The sequence below is a fragment of the Rhopalosiphum maidis genome, chromosome 2 (genome assembly GCF_003676215.2).
Source record: "Rhopalosiphum maidis isolate BTI-1 chromosome 2, ASM367621v3, whole genome shotgun sequence".
NCBI lineage: Eukaryota > Metazoa > Arthropoda > Insecta > Hemiptera > Aphididae > Rhopalosiphum > Rhopalosiphum maidis.
Genome location: NC_040878.1, coordinates 56,523,044 through 56,538,982, shown reverse-complemented (window position 1 = coordinate 56,538,982; position 15,939 = coordinate 56,523,044). Strand labels below are relative to the sequence as shown.

General features: G+C 29.2%; 1 protein-coding gene across 1 annotated transcript in view; it reads right to left on the bottom strand.

The window, feature by feature from the left end:
• Positions 1–1,315: 1,315 nt before the first annotated feature.
• Positions 1,316–15,939, bottom strand: part of LOC113552153 — a 28,641-nt gene continuing 14,017 nt past the window's right edge. Inside the window, exons 3-7 of the mRNA XM_026954871.1 lie at positions 8,970–9,170; positions 3,977–4,169; positions 3,631–3,867; positions 3,363–3,538; positions 1,316–2,809 (exon numbers count right to left, since the gene is read on the bottom strand). Coding sequence (XP_026810672.1) covers positions 2,447–2,809; positions 3,363–3,538; positions 3,631–3,867; positions 3,977–4,169; positions 8,970–9,170 — 1,170 coding nt within the window. The 3' untranslated portion in view covers positions 1,316–2,446. The remainder of the gene's footprint in view (positions 2,810–3,362; positions 3,539–3,630; positions 3,868–3,976; positions 4,170–8,969; positions 9,171–15,939) is intronic.

Genomic DNA, 15,939 nt, shown 5'->3' with positions numbered 1-15,939 from the left:
ATGAGTTATACGTATTTAAAGTTTAGTTGCATGGAGTGGTACGGGGTTACCTCGCAAATTGTTTGTCCACTACTCCGCTTGTCTAAACTTTAAATAAGTATAACTCATAAACTACTCACCCTAAATTTGAATTTTATGTATCAAAATACTCAGAAAATTATTCTGCTTTGGGATATGAAACTAAAACACTAGGTTGTCATTCAAAAAAGTTAAAAAATTAAAAGGATAAAAAATATTTAAAAATATAAATTTTTAATAAAAACGTTGTTTTGTAACAACTTGAAACTATGTAAAAAAATATTTTCAAAAACATTAATACTTTTTGAAATAATGAGTATTGTTTGATAAAAGAATCATCCTGTATACATAAAAATACAAACAGTAAAAACATATATCATTGTAAAATCTATACATGCCTTGCTCCGTCCAGAAGCTAAAAAGTAGATAGCTTGATAGGTAATAGATCAGTTTACTTTGGCTTGTCCGAAAGATTAAGATTATCAGTATAAAATTTGAAACTGCTAAACGAAAATTTACTTTATATTATGTTCGATGTTTGTATAACGGTAATGATACACGGGGATGAGTCGTTCTCTTATAGTATCTGTCCACATTATCCTGTTTGCTATGCGTTTGTAATTGTGTAATGAAAACGGATGTGTCTTATCGGTTTGTTTTTTGCCGGAAAGACCATCATCCGTTTTCATTTTGTCTTGACTATTTATGTGGATGCCAGTGCATTATGTTGTATAAGAAAATAATAAGTACACCACCATTAAAAAACAATATTATGTTTCGATTTATGGTAAACATGGTATCCGTTAAATGCAGCATGTTGCATTGGAATCCCATTGACAAAATGTCGTATATCTGATAGTGTGGTTCGTGACGCACAACCTATGCCGACAGTAATCGGACTTGTCCCGGTGGGCCGTGAACTACTGGACTATTTTTTTTTTGTTATAACTAATAATAATTATAAATTATATTGTTTTAAGAGTATAGCGAATAATATATTGAATAATATTAGCAGTACTCGCTTCCGCCAAAAGAGGACCTTTTCTTTTATTACCAATACTTGTTTTCACCAAATGAGTTATGTTATTCACTATGCTACCACAAAAACAATTAACAATAAACAAAAAATGTATTCAAAAATACTATAAAATAATAAAAAACAGTTTATTATAAATGTTAATAAGATAATTTTTACAGTAATTAAAAAAAGTAATTATAAATAAAATACACATATTACATTTTAATGCATATAATTTATAATACATTGTTTTTCAATATTATAAATAAACTTACTCTATTAAATTTTTTAATGGTATAGACATTTTTTTGATTAAAAGATGGTCAATATCTCATTTGGTGGAAACTAGTATTGGAAAAGGGAAAGGTACACTTTTGATAGAAACGTGTTATGCCCATTATTATCTATGTTGAAGATACTATTGATATTATTAAAATAAAAGTGATTGATAAGATAAAAAATTATGTATATTTTCACTGGTTACAGACAGACCGATGAAAATGGATAGTGTGGACTGACACTTAAGTAGTCATATTATATTTTTATTTGTATACTTATCAAATTATTAAACAATCTATATTAAATTTATTGATTTCAATTTTCAATACATACACATAATAATATTTTATGAAAAAAAAAATGAAACTTAAGTTTTACAAAAAAAAATTACAATAACTGTATAGGAAAGTAGGAAATGCTTAAATAATTAATGGTAATAATATAATCATTATATTTATTATACACTTAAAAAGTAACATACAAAGTTACATACAGATTTATAATGGTACCACGACACCGACAATATATTGATTAATGTTAAGATGACGGTCCATGGTCATATTCTCAAGACACAGGCGATGGCGCGTCTGGGTACATATTGCCGCAACAGGAAGAAACAGGGATCTAGAGGTTCTTGACAATTTTTCATTTATTGAAAATTTGAAGTATTTTTTATTCTGAGCGTTAACATTGATAAAAATAATTAGGTACCTATGTATTCATATATATGTAACGTCTATTGAATTCAAATTATAATATTATTCACTCATTGATTCGTAGTTTTCGATTTGAAATATTAAACTATTCAGAATCGTAAAAAATAAGCCATTATGTATAATATAAAATTATAATTGTTATGATCGATTTTCTACCCAAGTGTGGCTATACGATATTTTTGGACGAGTTTCACAACCCAAGATGTATTATATGAATAAAACAAACCCGCACGTGTACCTATAATAAGCTGCACTGAGAACACAAAAATCGCGAAACATATATTATGGCTGAGGACATGTACAATGTTGTTCCAATACGTCGTTATTTGTTGTATTGGTATAGTATAGTCGACAACCCCGTCCCCGCATTGTATTGGTGTCGTGATCCGACCGCTAGTCTGGATTACGCCATTATTCAAAACTGATTAGTCGCTTGGAAGTTGACCGAAATCGATATCGGGTGAACGATGACCGACGAACGGTTTTCGGTCAGCGCTTGGTCCAAGACGGGTGGTATGATGTCCCTACTGACTGTTAGTGGTATATAATATGACCCGTTGGCGTGCAGCGCGAATATCGGCACCTCTTGTCTATCTTCAGTACAGTCGGACGATTCTTTCCGGCATCGTTTCTTTGCGGGCACATAGTAATCGGCCAGGTCCTCGCCACTGTTCTCGGCGCTGAAACGCTGTTTGATATCCGTCTTGAACTTGTACATAGACCCGCTGGATGAATACGAGTCTGTTGTGAACGACATACTGCACCTGTCCGTTAGTGTCTGCATGATGGACATAAAAACAAAACGATCTTGTAAGACGCGATTGTTGTTGCGTGTAATATACACAGTGCCGGATCTAAGTCTATGAAAATCGAAGTGTAACTACTAATATTGGAGTGCCATTCAAAGAAAGTTGCTACAATATCAGTGATATAATATAATGCATTAATTATATTCATTTTTTGTATTTGATTTAACATTTAAGTGATGATAAATTAAAAAATATATATTTCTATGGAGATCTCGTATATGCGAACCGCATGTGTGCTATTTCATTAAACTTAGCTTGTTAAAACTGAATCGTTAATTGTTTAGAATAATAAATTGGTGCGGGTAATTTCTTAAAATAATTTTTAGACCATTATTCGATATTCTAAATAATTTATCATTTTACAAAGTTAGAAAATGTTTAGGATATCAATCCGAGGTCTTTTAAACAACCTCAGCGTTGAACCTCAAGACCATTACATTGACCACGCGTCCTTGTTAAATCCGGCACTAAATATACATTAGGTGCATTATTGTATATTGTTGCGTGTAATGTATTACGCACCTGATCGTATGACGTATTAACTGACGTATGAGACTTTGAGTTCTTTGAAGAATTTTTTTGTTGACCGCTCTCATCGTAGGCCCCGTCCCCGTCCAGGTATGTTAGCACGTTTGCGTTGAATTTGTTCACTTCTAGTATAACCTCTTGTTTCATCACGTCATGGATCACTTGTTTTCCTGCAGAAATGAGATACAAATATCGTTTATTTTATTAATAATTAAAATATAGGTACTTGTACAACGATGAAAAAAATAAAAAATAAAAATACCTTTGACGATTTGAGCACAATGTTGTTGCAAGTGGTTGATGAGCGACAAGCACAATCCGTGGTTGGGCGGATACCCGTGTCCCTCGACAAGATACTGCATAGTCTCTGTTAGACATTCCAAAAACCCCATCTTGTACTGGTCTGCCATCAAAGGGGAGTTATCGGGTTCTTCCGAGGTGGAATTTTCTGACTTTTCAATTTCCACTGGTTCCGTAGATTCCTCTGTACTACATGGTGGTGGCTTGATTTTCTACTATATATGTATGACATGTATAAGTATCATAAACGTGTTTGTTTTGTTCAATATTCAATATACCTACGTCATAAATGTTCCAAAAACAAAAATCCTTACCCGTCGAGCAGACGTTAGATTGGAGATATTTCATGTGTTTGATTGCCATTTCAATTATTTCGGTTTTTTCAACTCGGCCTCTACCTTTTTTCATGTATTCGGCTGGTATGAGCCGTGACAAATCAGCTAGACAATTATTCATTCGATCGCGTCGCCGTTTTTCTATTATACGATGTGACATTGGGTCCTGCATAACAAGAAACATTATCATTGTAATGTTTGTTTATATTTTTCGTTATTGTATAATATTATGACGAAACACATCGCGTACGGAGAAATCGGATGATTTTTTTCATACGAAAATCGTCCTAAGCGATTTAAATATGACGGCAAATTGAATTGATTATGATCACGTTTTCAACATTACAAGAAACGTATTAATAACGTCATCGTATATAAGAACACCACGTGATGAGCAAACATCTTGATCGGGGGCGATCACGTTGTCACGCTGCTGTTTATTTGTAAGTAGAATAGGATCGTATTAAAATATGCCGACAATCGGGTTTTTCGGTACAACGTGATCGGGACAGGTTGTTAAATATAATAAAATATACGGGTCATAGAGGTTGATCATATGTATGATAAACGTATAATACCTGTGGTATGGCTAATGAATCGACGGCAAACGTCAATTAAAAATTTGGATATGCATATTGTACAAGACGTATACATGATTAAATATATATATGCTGCGTATTTTTATAAGGTCATTTAATGTTTAAAGGGTCGTAAAATATGGCACTTAGGTAGGTAATTTAAATTATTATTATACTTCTTTTAGCTCTTTAGTATAGGGTGACCATTTAAAAAAAATAAAAAACAGGACAGTTGTTATACCCTTTCCCCCACCACCACCACAATCAAAAAACTATTATTGTTACTTTACCTTATTAAGTTAATTAACCTAATCTAAGTAATAAAAGTGTTCGAATGTTTAGGAATATTTATTTTTTTTATTATCATTAATCAACATAATGTTGCATTTCAAAACTAATACAATTTTTTAAATAATTAGGAAAATTTTCTTTTTATTATTAAACACTATCGCTAATTTAATTGTTTATTAGCATCGGTCCTTGATTCTTGTATTACGAAAACTGTTATATTATTTATAAATTTAGTTATAAAACTATTTTAGATTTGTTTGATTGATTGATTTATTTTAAAAATACAATGTAATATATGTAAAAACGGGATAAAAAGCGACAACCCCGTTTTAAACGGAACGTATGGTCACCTTACTTTAGTATAATAAACTATGAATATTAACATTATATATATATATATATATTTATTATAATTTAAAATCCTTATATAAATGTTATTAAATAATTTTTAAATGAAGTGATTTTACTTAAAATTGAAAATTCAATAGAACAGTTGCAATAATTTGTAAATTAATTTTAAAATCGATCTTTATTTTATAATCAAACATTGTAATTCGTACATTGCTTATTATTGTATATATTAAGTATTAAGCTATTCTACCTATCATAAATGATGAATTATTCGTTGTTTTTGTGATGATATTAAACAACAACTTAACATTATGTCGATGCGGATCACATATTATGTTGTATTATGTCATTTTAAAATATAGTTTGTACTATACAAAAAGTTTAATCATTAGTAGGTAGTCAAAAAAATTAACATTAATTAATTAATATTAACGTTGTAATTTATATGCAATAATTTCTTTTTTTTTCAATTTTAGTACCTATTTAACAACACTAAGATCTTTATCAAAGTATATTAATCAACAATTAAAGTTATGTTTTAAAAAATAATTATTTTTATATTTTATTATTAACCTTTCGACAATTTTGTAAACGGCTTTTCCACATTGATTGTACTAATTAATTATAGTGAATAAAGATTAATAAACGATTTCTCAAATCTCAATTAATATGCACTAGACCAGCGGTCCCTTACCTTTGTGTAGTGGCGACCCAAGATATTTACCAAATTTTTCATACGATATTTTTATAAATAATGTTCAATGGCGGTATAAATTTTAGCTGTCCTATTTAAAATTATTGGTGACCTAAAATTGGTCGCAATCCTATGGTTAAGAACCGCTGCACTAGACGAAACAAATATTTAAGTTACAAAATATACTTTTTTTTTATCTAATTTAATTTTTACATAATCTGTATATTATTAGGTTAGGTTACAAACAAATACATGTTATACATTTATTTAGAAACTTCTGTTGGTTTTTAAATAAATTTTAAAGAAAATAATAGCTTTTGGATCTTAGTTTAAATAAAGTTATTTTGTATTATTAGTAATAGAGTAGTAATTGGTGAAGTATAATGATGTAAAAGCACTTGCCGATAAGTGATATTTGCATTGAAAGTAGTTTAATTGTATACATAATAATATGTATATAATATTAATATAACCCGATTATATTAAGTTCTCTAAACAATAATCATACTTGTAACAACTTGTCTATGATTTCCCCTATTAAATAAACCACAATAACGATTTTTTTTTTAAATTTAAATTTGAATATTTTATTCTATTGTAATATATATACTTGAGAAGGTATCGAAAAAAATAAGTTAAGTATAAATGTATGGAATAGGTTTATTAAACTCCTCATTATTCTAATTAAGTTATTATCATTGTTAACCCTTTATATTTTAAGTAAATTATTTCAAGCTATTGACTTTATAGGATTAATTATTATATATACCTACCCATAATCATGTACCTATTATCATTTTTTTTATAACATATACATTCTACATATGAATTATTATCCACTTATAGGTTATTTGTCATCATCATAATAATAAAATATCCTAGTTGTATCTTTATATTATATTATTATATATTTATAAACCACTGCTACCAAATTATGTCACAAACTCTGAAAAATCTTAAATTATATATTGCAATATGATTATAAATACAAAGTTTTGAAAATATAAATAAAATAATTGTGTGTTAATAATTAATATTTTCAATCGAGCTTTTTAACCGTATTTATATTTACAATTTATAATAATTTTACATAGTATAATATGTGACATTAAAAACCTATCTTTATTTTATAGTTATATCCTATATATTGGTAATATCATGTATACTGTATATAGTATAATAACTAACTAGTAGCTACCTACATAATTTGAAAAACGTCTACAGCTGATAACCACACATTCGAGTGTTGTAGACAAACGATGCTAAACGACTATATCTGTTATGCCAATAGGGCCTATAGTCTAGACTATAGGCTATAATATCATTTTGATATTGATTGTAACATCGTGTAGTGTGTACTTACTACCATTAATTGTACAAAATATAATCTATATAAAACCACTGATTTCATCAATATATATTTGCATTGTAATGGAGAATGATTGACCGACCACCGTCGTGTCGTTAAATTGCGAACCTATAATACATACCCTTCATTTTGACTATAATTTGTGAATATTTGTTACTTTAATCATATTTACATACACATGCAATATGAATATGTAATTTATTTTGACTTTAAAACAATTCATATATGGGGAAAACTACCCATGTACGACTAGATGATTTTATGGGTGTAAAGAATAATCAATAGATAAACAGCTAATAAATATATGGATGTTTCAAATGGTTTAAATATTATCACGTGAGCATAATAGAATAAATATTATACCTAGCCTATTTTATTTTACATTTATATTGCGCACAATGATAAAGAAAAGCAAAATAAAAATTCTTAATTCCTATTTATTATATTATTATTATCATACACTCGGCTTTTGTACATTATATGTATTATATTGGTATACAATTACACTCATCATAGCATGTCAGTGAAACAGAAATTTTTAACTGTGAAATTTCAGTTCTTTGGCTTAAAAAATCGTGTTGTATAAAAAAAAAATATATATATCACTTTAAAATTATATATTATTAGTATATTATTAGAAACCAATATACCTAATTAGACTTTACAGACTTCCCTTTTATGCAAAGTGGGCGATTGGTAGTAGTCTTGTAAAAGATATTTTTTAAGTGTATTCAAGTAGTCAGATACAGATAATTATTTTGAAAAGTTTTGAAATACGTGTTTGAATACTAAGTAAAAACAGTATTTGAGTATAATACATAGATTTTAAATAATCATTTATAGACACTTTTAAACTTTTATCAAACCTAATTTTTTTTAGCATTTTTATGTTTCACATTTAACATTAATTTTACACCATTTTATTTAGTGTAACTATAAATTACTTGTTTATTTTTTTTGCTATGATTTTTGGTCATGGATACCTATATTATATATTATTAGATTTTTTTTTATTTTACGTTATTGAATTGAAAATAGAAAAGGTATTTGAAAATTAGTTTTGATTTTAAATATAGATATTACAAGAAAGTAATTAAAATGCTTTGTTCGAGCACTTTTTTAAAAAAGTATTTAAAAATATATTATAATTGAGTATTTTAAAATTATTTAAATACATTTTTAAATTACATTATTTCACTCAAGTACTTACTCTAAAATATTGTTTATTTGAGGTGTCAACTTTGAACATATCTTTTAAAGGCATTGTAATAAAATAATCTAGAGATTTTCAAAGCGTCACACGCTCCAACTAAGTAGATTTTTTCTGTTTTTTTCTTTTAGAATATTTTATATTGGATAATTAATCGGTCGAATTTTGATTTATACATTAAAGTTTTAGATAAACAATCTGTTGAAAGATCAGATAAAAAAAAAGGCTGGTCACCATAGTTAAAAAAAAATAAGTTTGTATCGCCACAGGAGACCTTTTAAATGGAATATACATCGAAGTACCTGATTAAAAATATGGTCGTTAAGTATACTTAATTAAACATTTCAAAAATTATGATTCGAATGAAATCATATCACTAAAGAAAATATGGAGGTGAACATTAATGGAGGTTAGTTAATTACCCGTACACTACATCGTCTACACAACTACATATAATAGGCATGCGTACATACCTCTTTGGTAATATTCTTCGCCTGATTTCGGTGTGATCCAGTTCTCTCGGTGAGCTGTTGCATTTCCCCTTCGAGATTATTGCATTGCTCCGTATTCATGTGTGGTGCCATTTGCATTGAAACGGTATGTGATTTTCCGGACAGTCTGTCCTTCATGGCGTTTTCGTGGTGCGTTATTATCATGTCCGACACCATCGACACCTACGAAAATACCGGTTGTCGTCAAGCATTTGAAAAACTACAATAATAATATATCCAATATAATATGTGGATGCAGAAATGCTTAAAATATTGCAAGGTGTTTAAGGTTTTATCAGGGATTACTGTTTTACTTAGATGTCCGAATTTTATCGAGGTTTCGCGTGGGGGGGAAAGTTAAATTTTTCATCACTGTTTAACTGTTATGACTTCATTGAATTTAATTAATAAAGATTCCCACTAGAAAAAATCACAATAATAAGTAATAACTTGTTTAATGATACATCTTAGTACCCAACCAATTCATGGGCTTATATCTCGGTGATGTTTGATAAAAGCTTAAATTATTATTTTGCAAATCGATTTATTTATTTTGTAATAAAAAAAAAAAAACCATACAATTCTAGCTATATACAGTAGTTTAGTATAAAATAATTACATGCAAACGTGGGCAACAATAAACTTCTAACTCGAATTAATTGTTTTCATTAACTTGTACACCTTTGAAGTTATATGTGACTAATTTCTAAGAAACCGATACTTTTTTAACGTGCCGACCGGGATTTTAAATGTATCGGAATTGTGGTATCCTGGTGAAATCGGGATGAATGGCGATTGGCAACCCCAATGTACGGAGAGTTTAAAAATCTTTGAAAAAACGTATCAAATTTGAAAAAAATCCCATCACATCCAACAAAAGTATGAAATGTCGAAAAGTTTAAATAAAACGCGTCTGCACCACTCACCTAATTGTTTTAGTTTTTATTTATGTAATCCAAAACACTCGTAGTGAACACCAGATCCAGTTGTATGCAGAAGAGACAATAATAGATAATTTGACGATCGACGGGTAAAACAATAATAATACTGTATTCGTATGCGAGAAACGACACAAATAAATTCACACAAAAAACGAGAATACTTAAAAACAAATATTAATTATAAATTGACGGGAAAATCGAAGATCAGTGTAAAATTTCCGGTGCCGCGAACGACGCAGTGGCGTAACGACGACAGTAGGAAATAAAAAAAAAAAAAAACACGTAGTTCCACTGTGCTTAATAACAATAACAATAATTTAATTATTATTATAATAGTCGTGTTTTATGACAGCCGGACAATAGTGTACTATTGTTATTATTGGTTACCGTTGTAGACTCTACGACGCCACGACGAAACTAACTCGGCGGTAGAGGTACACCACCGAAAGACAACAGCAGCAGCAGCAGCAGCAGCAACAACAACAACAACAACAACAACAACAACAACAATAATATTATTATACCAGAGAATAAAAAAAAAAAAAACACAATATGTTGTGTACTATAAACGCGGCAAAACTGTTCGAACTCGACGACTGCACGGGACGCGGCGCTAGCGCACAATACGCACGACACGAAACGTTACCGCGTACACAGATTAACGGTCGCCGTTCATCAGGCGGCAGCGGCGGCGGCGGCGGCGGCGTCGGGACCGGTACGGTAGCGCGCTGCTTTGCGTGTCGCGACGCGCGTTCAAAGCTGCTTCGGAACCGGCGGCGCGCAGCGGGCCCAGTCCCAGTGTTGCCACCGAGCTGTCGCGTGCCTCGGTCGCCCGCCCGCTACGGCTACGTGACAGGCACACACGTGCTGTCTTGCCGCGGCCGTATCGTTTTTTATAAATAAAAAATTAATAATTGTTTTCCTCGTCGCTGGGTGTGAACGCTCCTCACTCGCAGCTCACGTGGTGCACTCAGACGGCACTGCAATAAAAAATATTCAAATATTTTAAAAGTTATCGCCGATGTTAAATAATATCATACACGCCACGCACCGCGCACTATTGCCGCGGCGGCGGTGATAGGTAGGCACCCACATGAGCACCGGGCGCCGCCGTCTCCCACGGTGGTCGATCGCGCTGCCGGCTATAGCACATTGCGCCGAACGTGACAGCGTCGCCGTGTGTGCGGCTAACGCGTGTCGCGTGATCGTGTTACGTTACACGACGGCAACGTGCTATTATTATTATTATTAATATTATTATTATTATTATTATTATTATTAAGTATTGTAATTACGTGTATTTATTGTATTATTATGATTATTATACGTGTTTAAAAGCCGCCGTGCTGTCGATGAAGGACCGGTGATGAATGTGTAAAACACGTGACGGATTCCGAACGAGGTTCGTTACGCGATTTTAAATACTTACGACCAACCTACTTCTAATCTCAGGGATTTCTGTCGTTATATGTTTATTATTATTATTATAGTAACCACGCGGTAACAGTGGCATACCTATAGAAGGCAGAGGGTTGGTTTAAAGCGGTTCCTTCCATATGAGTAGTGGGAGGACGGGGTGCAATGACTAAAATGCGTACGATTGTCTCACAACTTAATATAGTGCATATAGATAGGCAGATTTATCGATATAGATTAGAGAAGAAATTACAAAACCAGTATTAATTATCGAAATATTGTATAAAACACGACATAACATATTAAATTTATTTTATTTTTTTTATATTATTCTACCTCAATAGTTATAATACCTATTTATAATATCGATGTACGTAATCGATATACAAATACCTGTCTATTAAACGTAACTCGAGCAATAGCTATTAAACGCATTTTTGAAATGTTTTCATCTATAATGTTCATTGTTATTACCTATATAAATGAAATAAATCAAACGCGGGGAAGTAAGGTAAACACGGGCAAAGTACAAAAGTGGCATCTGCAGGTGCTCAATGGTTTGTGGTTATACTGAGTACTGCCCACTCTAATATACAATAACCAAAACTACAAATATAATAAGGAAATGTTATATTATCGTTAATTGTATCGAATTGTTACTATGTATTTTGTAATTTATATAGCATACGTTGGAATAGTAAGTTATGTTCAAAACAACAATTTACAATCTACTGTAATCTATTATCTACGATGTATTGATATGTATAATACAAGTAATACAATAATAATAATATGATATGATTAATACGCCATTGCTCATTAAGTTCACCATAAACTGTTAAGTAATATTAAGTTACGCGCGTGTTTTAAAAATATATTGTATAATGTCCTGATAAAATTAATACTATTGTAGTTGAAAGTCGGTACTGAATGAACGGAGGAGAATTTAAACAAAGAACATAAAATAATATCGTCTATCTAGGTACTATAATATAATATAATATTATTATAGGTTTATAGTAACATACGTATAGTAAACAACAAACATATTATATATTATATAATTGAAAAAAACAAGTTTAAATTAAATATTACTAATTATCAAATTCCCCAAAACATATTATAGGCTATAAGATTTTATAGCTATTGCCTATTAGAGTATTAGAATTTTAACTACGTTTATAGGTAGATTATAGCTAATGGGTATAAATATATTATGACATTACCTAATCCTGGATTTTTACCATACATGCGTATTTTTAATTTATTAATATTTTATCACAGTTTAGGTACTACTAAACTTATAGACAAAGAAACATATTGTTATAATTATTATAATAAATAATTATATAACTTTTACAACATAAATATTTTATCATTATGGGTATATTCGGTATACAGAAAACTATTAAACAATCAGCTGAAGCAACGATAAGATTTTGTACTTTTTCCAACCTCCTCCCCTATTAGGAATTTCATAATGTTTTTTGGCTAAATATTTAATTGATTTTCACATGTAATTATAGTGATTCGGTGTGACTAGTTTCAAATTCGTTTGACATCCGTGGTCAACTTGAAATTGAAAACAATGTAAGAGTGGTTGTAGAAATGTTTCTACTGCTCCTCTGACATCCAAATTTTAATGTAGTTTGATTACAAAATAATTAGCATGCAATTAGTATAAAATTGTCTAACCTATTTTGAATACTTCAGCTGACTATACATTCGATAAAATGCGAGTCAAAATTAAAATTTTAAAAACATTGTTCACAAGTTTTTATTTTAATACGGTAAGAGATAGAATATTAGGTTTGTTTGAAATTGATGTTCGTAATGACCGTATGTTTTGGATTTGTTAAAAACATGAAATCTAAAATTTTTGAAACTTTATTTTTAAAAATCAATGCATAACTAATTACCAATATACAAAAAATTATAATATGAAAAATGATAGGTATTTTAAATGTACTTAATATTTGGATCATAATTTATATGGTTTCTACGTTTAAATAATAGGGATGGATAAAGCTCACATTTAAACCATTTTTTTTCTATACGAATTAGTAAATTTAGGCCACAAGTTGGCGTGTAAAACTATTTCGTATTTTTCGCATTTATCAAAAATAATTTTCGAGCAGTTCCTTACTCGAAACCAGTTTCCCCTACTTAAGAAAATACAAAACTTAGTTGAGTTTAATCAAATTCGCAAGTTTGGCCATTGATATAGTGGCCAGATAAGTAAATACTCTTATGTTGTTATAACTACTTAAAGGTACCTTGGAATAGGGTTTATTGAAAATAATTTTCACAACTGTACAAGTATAATTTATTTTGTTGTAACTTGGCGGGTTTTGCATATTTTAAACTAAAAAAAAAAACTGTTTACAAAATTATATAAGTTTTTATACGTTATTTACGCACTATGAATTTTAAGGCACAGCACAGTGGAGTATTAGCACTTAGCACGTATTCAGTATTTCATTTTCGGAAAAACTAAATGAATAAAAAAAGCTTATTAGTTCAATTGAACGTCATATTGTGTTCTGTAATAAAATTATAATTTTTTAATACCTACTTTGCCTCGCATAAAAACATCTAGATTATAGATCTGATTATTTCTGTTATTATTATTTTTTACGTATTCATAAACAGTTACTATTATTTACGATTTTTTTTTTTTGTGAGAGTACTAGTGTAGGGTATATAATTATATCTAGTATATTTATATTTTAGTGTTTATAATAGTCCGTTAATGCACGGTTGTGTACATATTAACAAAATCGTATTTTGATCGTTCAGATAATATTTTGGTTCAATAACATCAAAGCATCTATTGCTCGTCTTCCAGGTCTTAATATAAAATGTTATACGTTTCTTTTATTGGACTAGAGTACAGAATATATTTCAGGAATAGGAATAGGAATTTAATTATAACTAACAACGAAAATGATTTGGCATTAATATTTGTATTAGGTGGTGGTAGACTTAAACTTAACAAATTATAAATGAATTAAAGAATACAAATATAAATTATAATAAAATATTTAAGTTATTTCTTTATGTTAGTTTAAGTGTAATATTTGTATTATGTGACAAAATAAAAATGTTTATATAATTTAGTATATTTTAAATATAAATATATAATAATTATATCATATATTATGCTCAACTATAGTGTATTAATATTTCACATACCTACTCACATATAGTCGTATTATTTCGTAATTACTGTGTTAGGATAGGTTCACTTGTCTATCGAAGGACTCACTAATCAAACAAAACGTCATAAATATTATAGTAAATAGGTCGTTGTACTGTTTTCTTGACTTCTCGTTATACTTAGATTGTATCTATTCAATATACGCGTGTATTATAATATTATGCCGAGTGCTGGTTCAATAAAATGTGACTATGATGGTGATGCTAAAAATTCATCATCAATTATTCCGTTTGTAGCATTTTTACTACTGAGACATTATTGAATTCTAAATTTTACACTTCTTATTTAATATAATGTCATGCAAGTACCTATTATGTTTTTACTGAACATTTTTTGTAGATCTCGTATTATCTAAATGTTTATTAAAATTACAGCGTAGGTATGACTTATGTTATGGTATCAGTATTAAAAAATTAAGCGTTAGTTAACATAAATTATTTTTATTTCTTTCTTTTATTTTTGATTATAAAAAATGTAGTGGGTTAGCATTTATAATGAATGTCATATAAAATATAAAAATTATTTACGGAAAAGTGTATTAACAACCTACTATATATTATTGATGATGTTTAATTTAAATTAAATTGTCACCTTCCAAAACGTGTCATCTTCCTAAATTTACTTAACTTGTATTCTGAAGTAAATTCACGATTATTGTTGAAATGTGTACATTGTATAGTGTACATGTAACTATTGTCTACAGTGCACCTACATGTGAATTTTATAACATCATACGAGTATAACAATATAAAAAAATAAAATATTTTATAATTTATACTATAAACATTAAAGTTAATAGTATTATTAGTTAAATATTTGTTTTAAAATTAATCATTCTTATCCATTCCGGTTAATCCTCTTGGATGCTTAGGGCGTGAATAATTGTGTTGCTATCATTTGAATAAATAATAATAATAAAAAACAACAACAATATTAATGATAGTAATATTAATTTAAGAGGACTCCATCACCCTGTCTGAGTATTAATTATTATTGTGTTATTTTCGTTAAATAATAACGTTGTTCTTTGATAATAATGTATAACATACAAAATTTGAGTTCACCAGAATCAATTAAAGTTAATAACAACGCATGTGTTATTATTAGGTAAGGAAATTATAATTTGTACATTTGTATTTATGATATTTTATATTTTACACAAATTTTGGTAGTTTTAAGATCGTAATATTTTACATGTAGTATAATATACTTAAAAAATATAATTAGTACATTACTGCCATACATTGTTGACATATCCAAAAAAATATTCATACATATTTTTTTAATATACCCACCTATGATATCCATACATATTGTAAATATCATTAAAAAATGTTTAGTATACAATCATTCATGACGCATCACGATCTTTTTC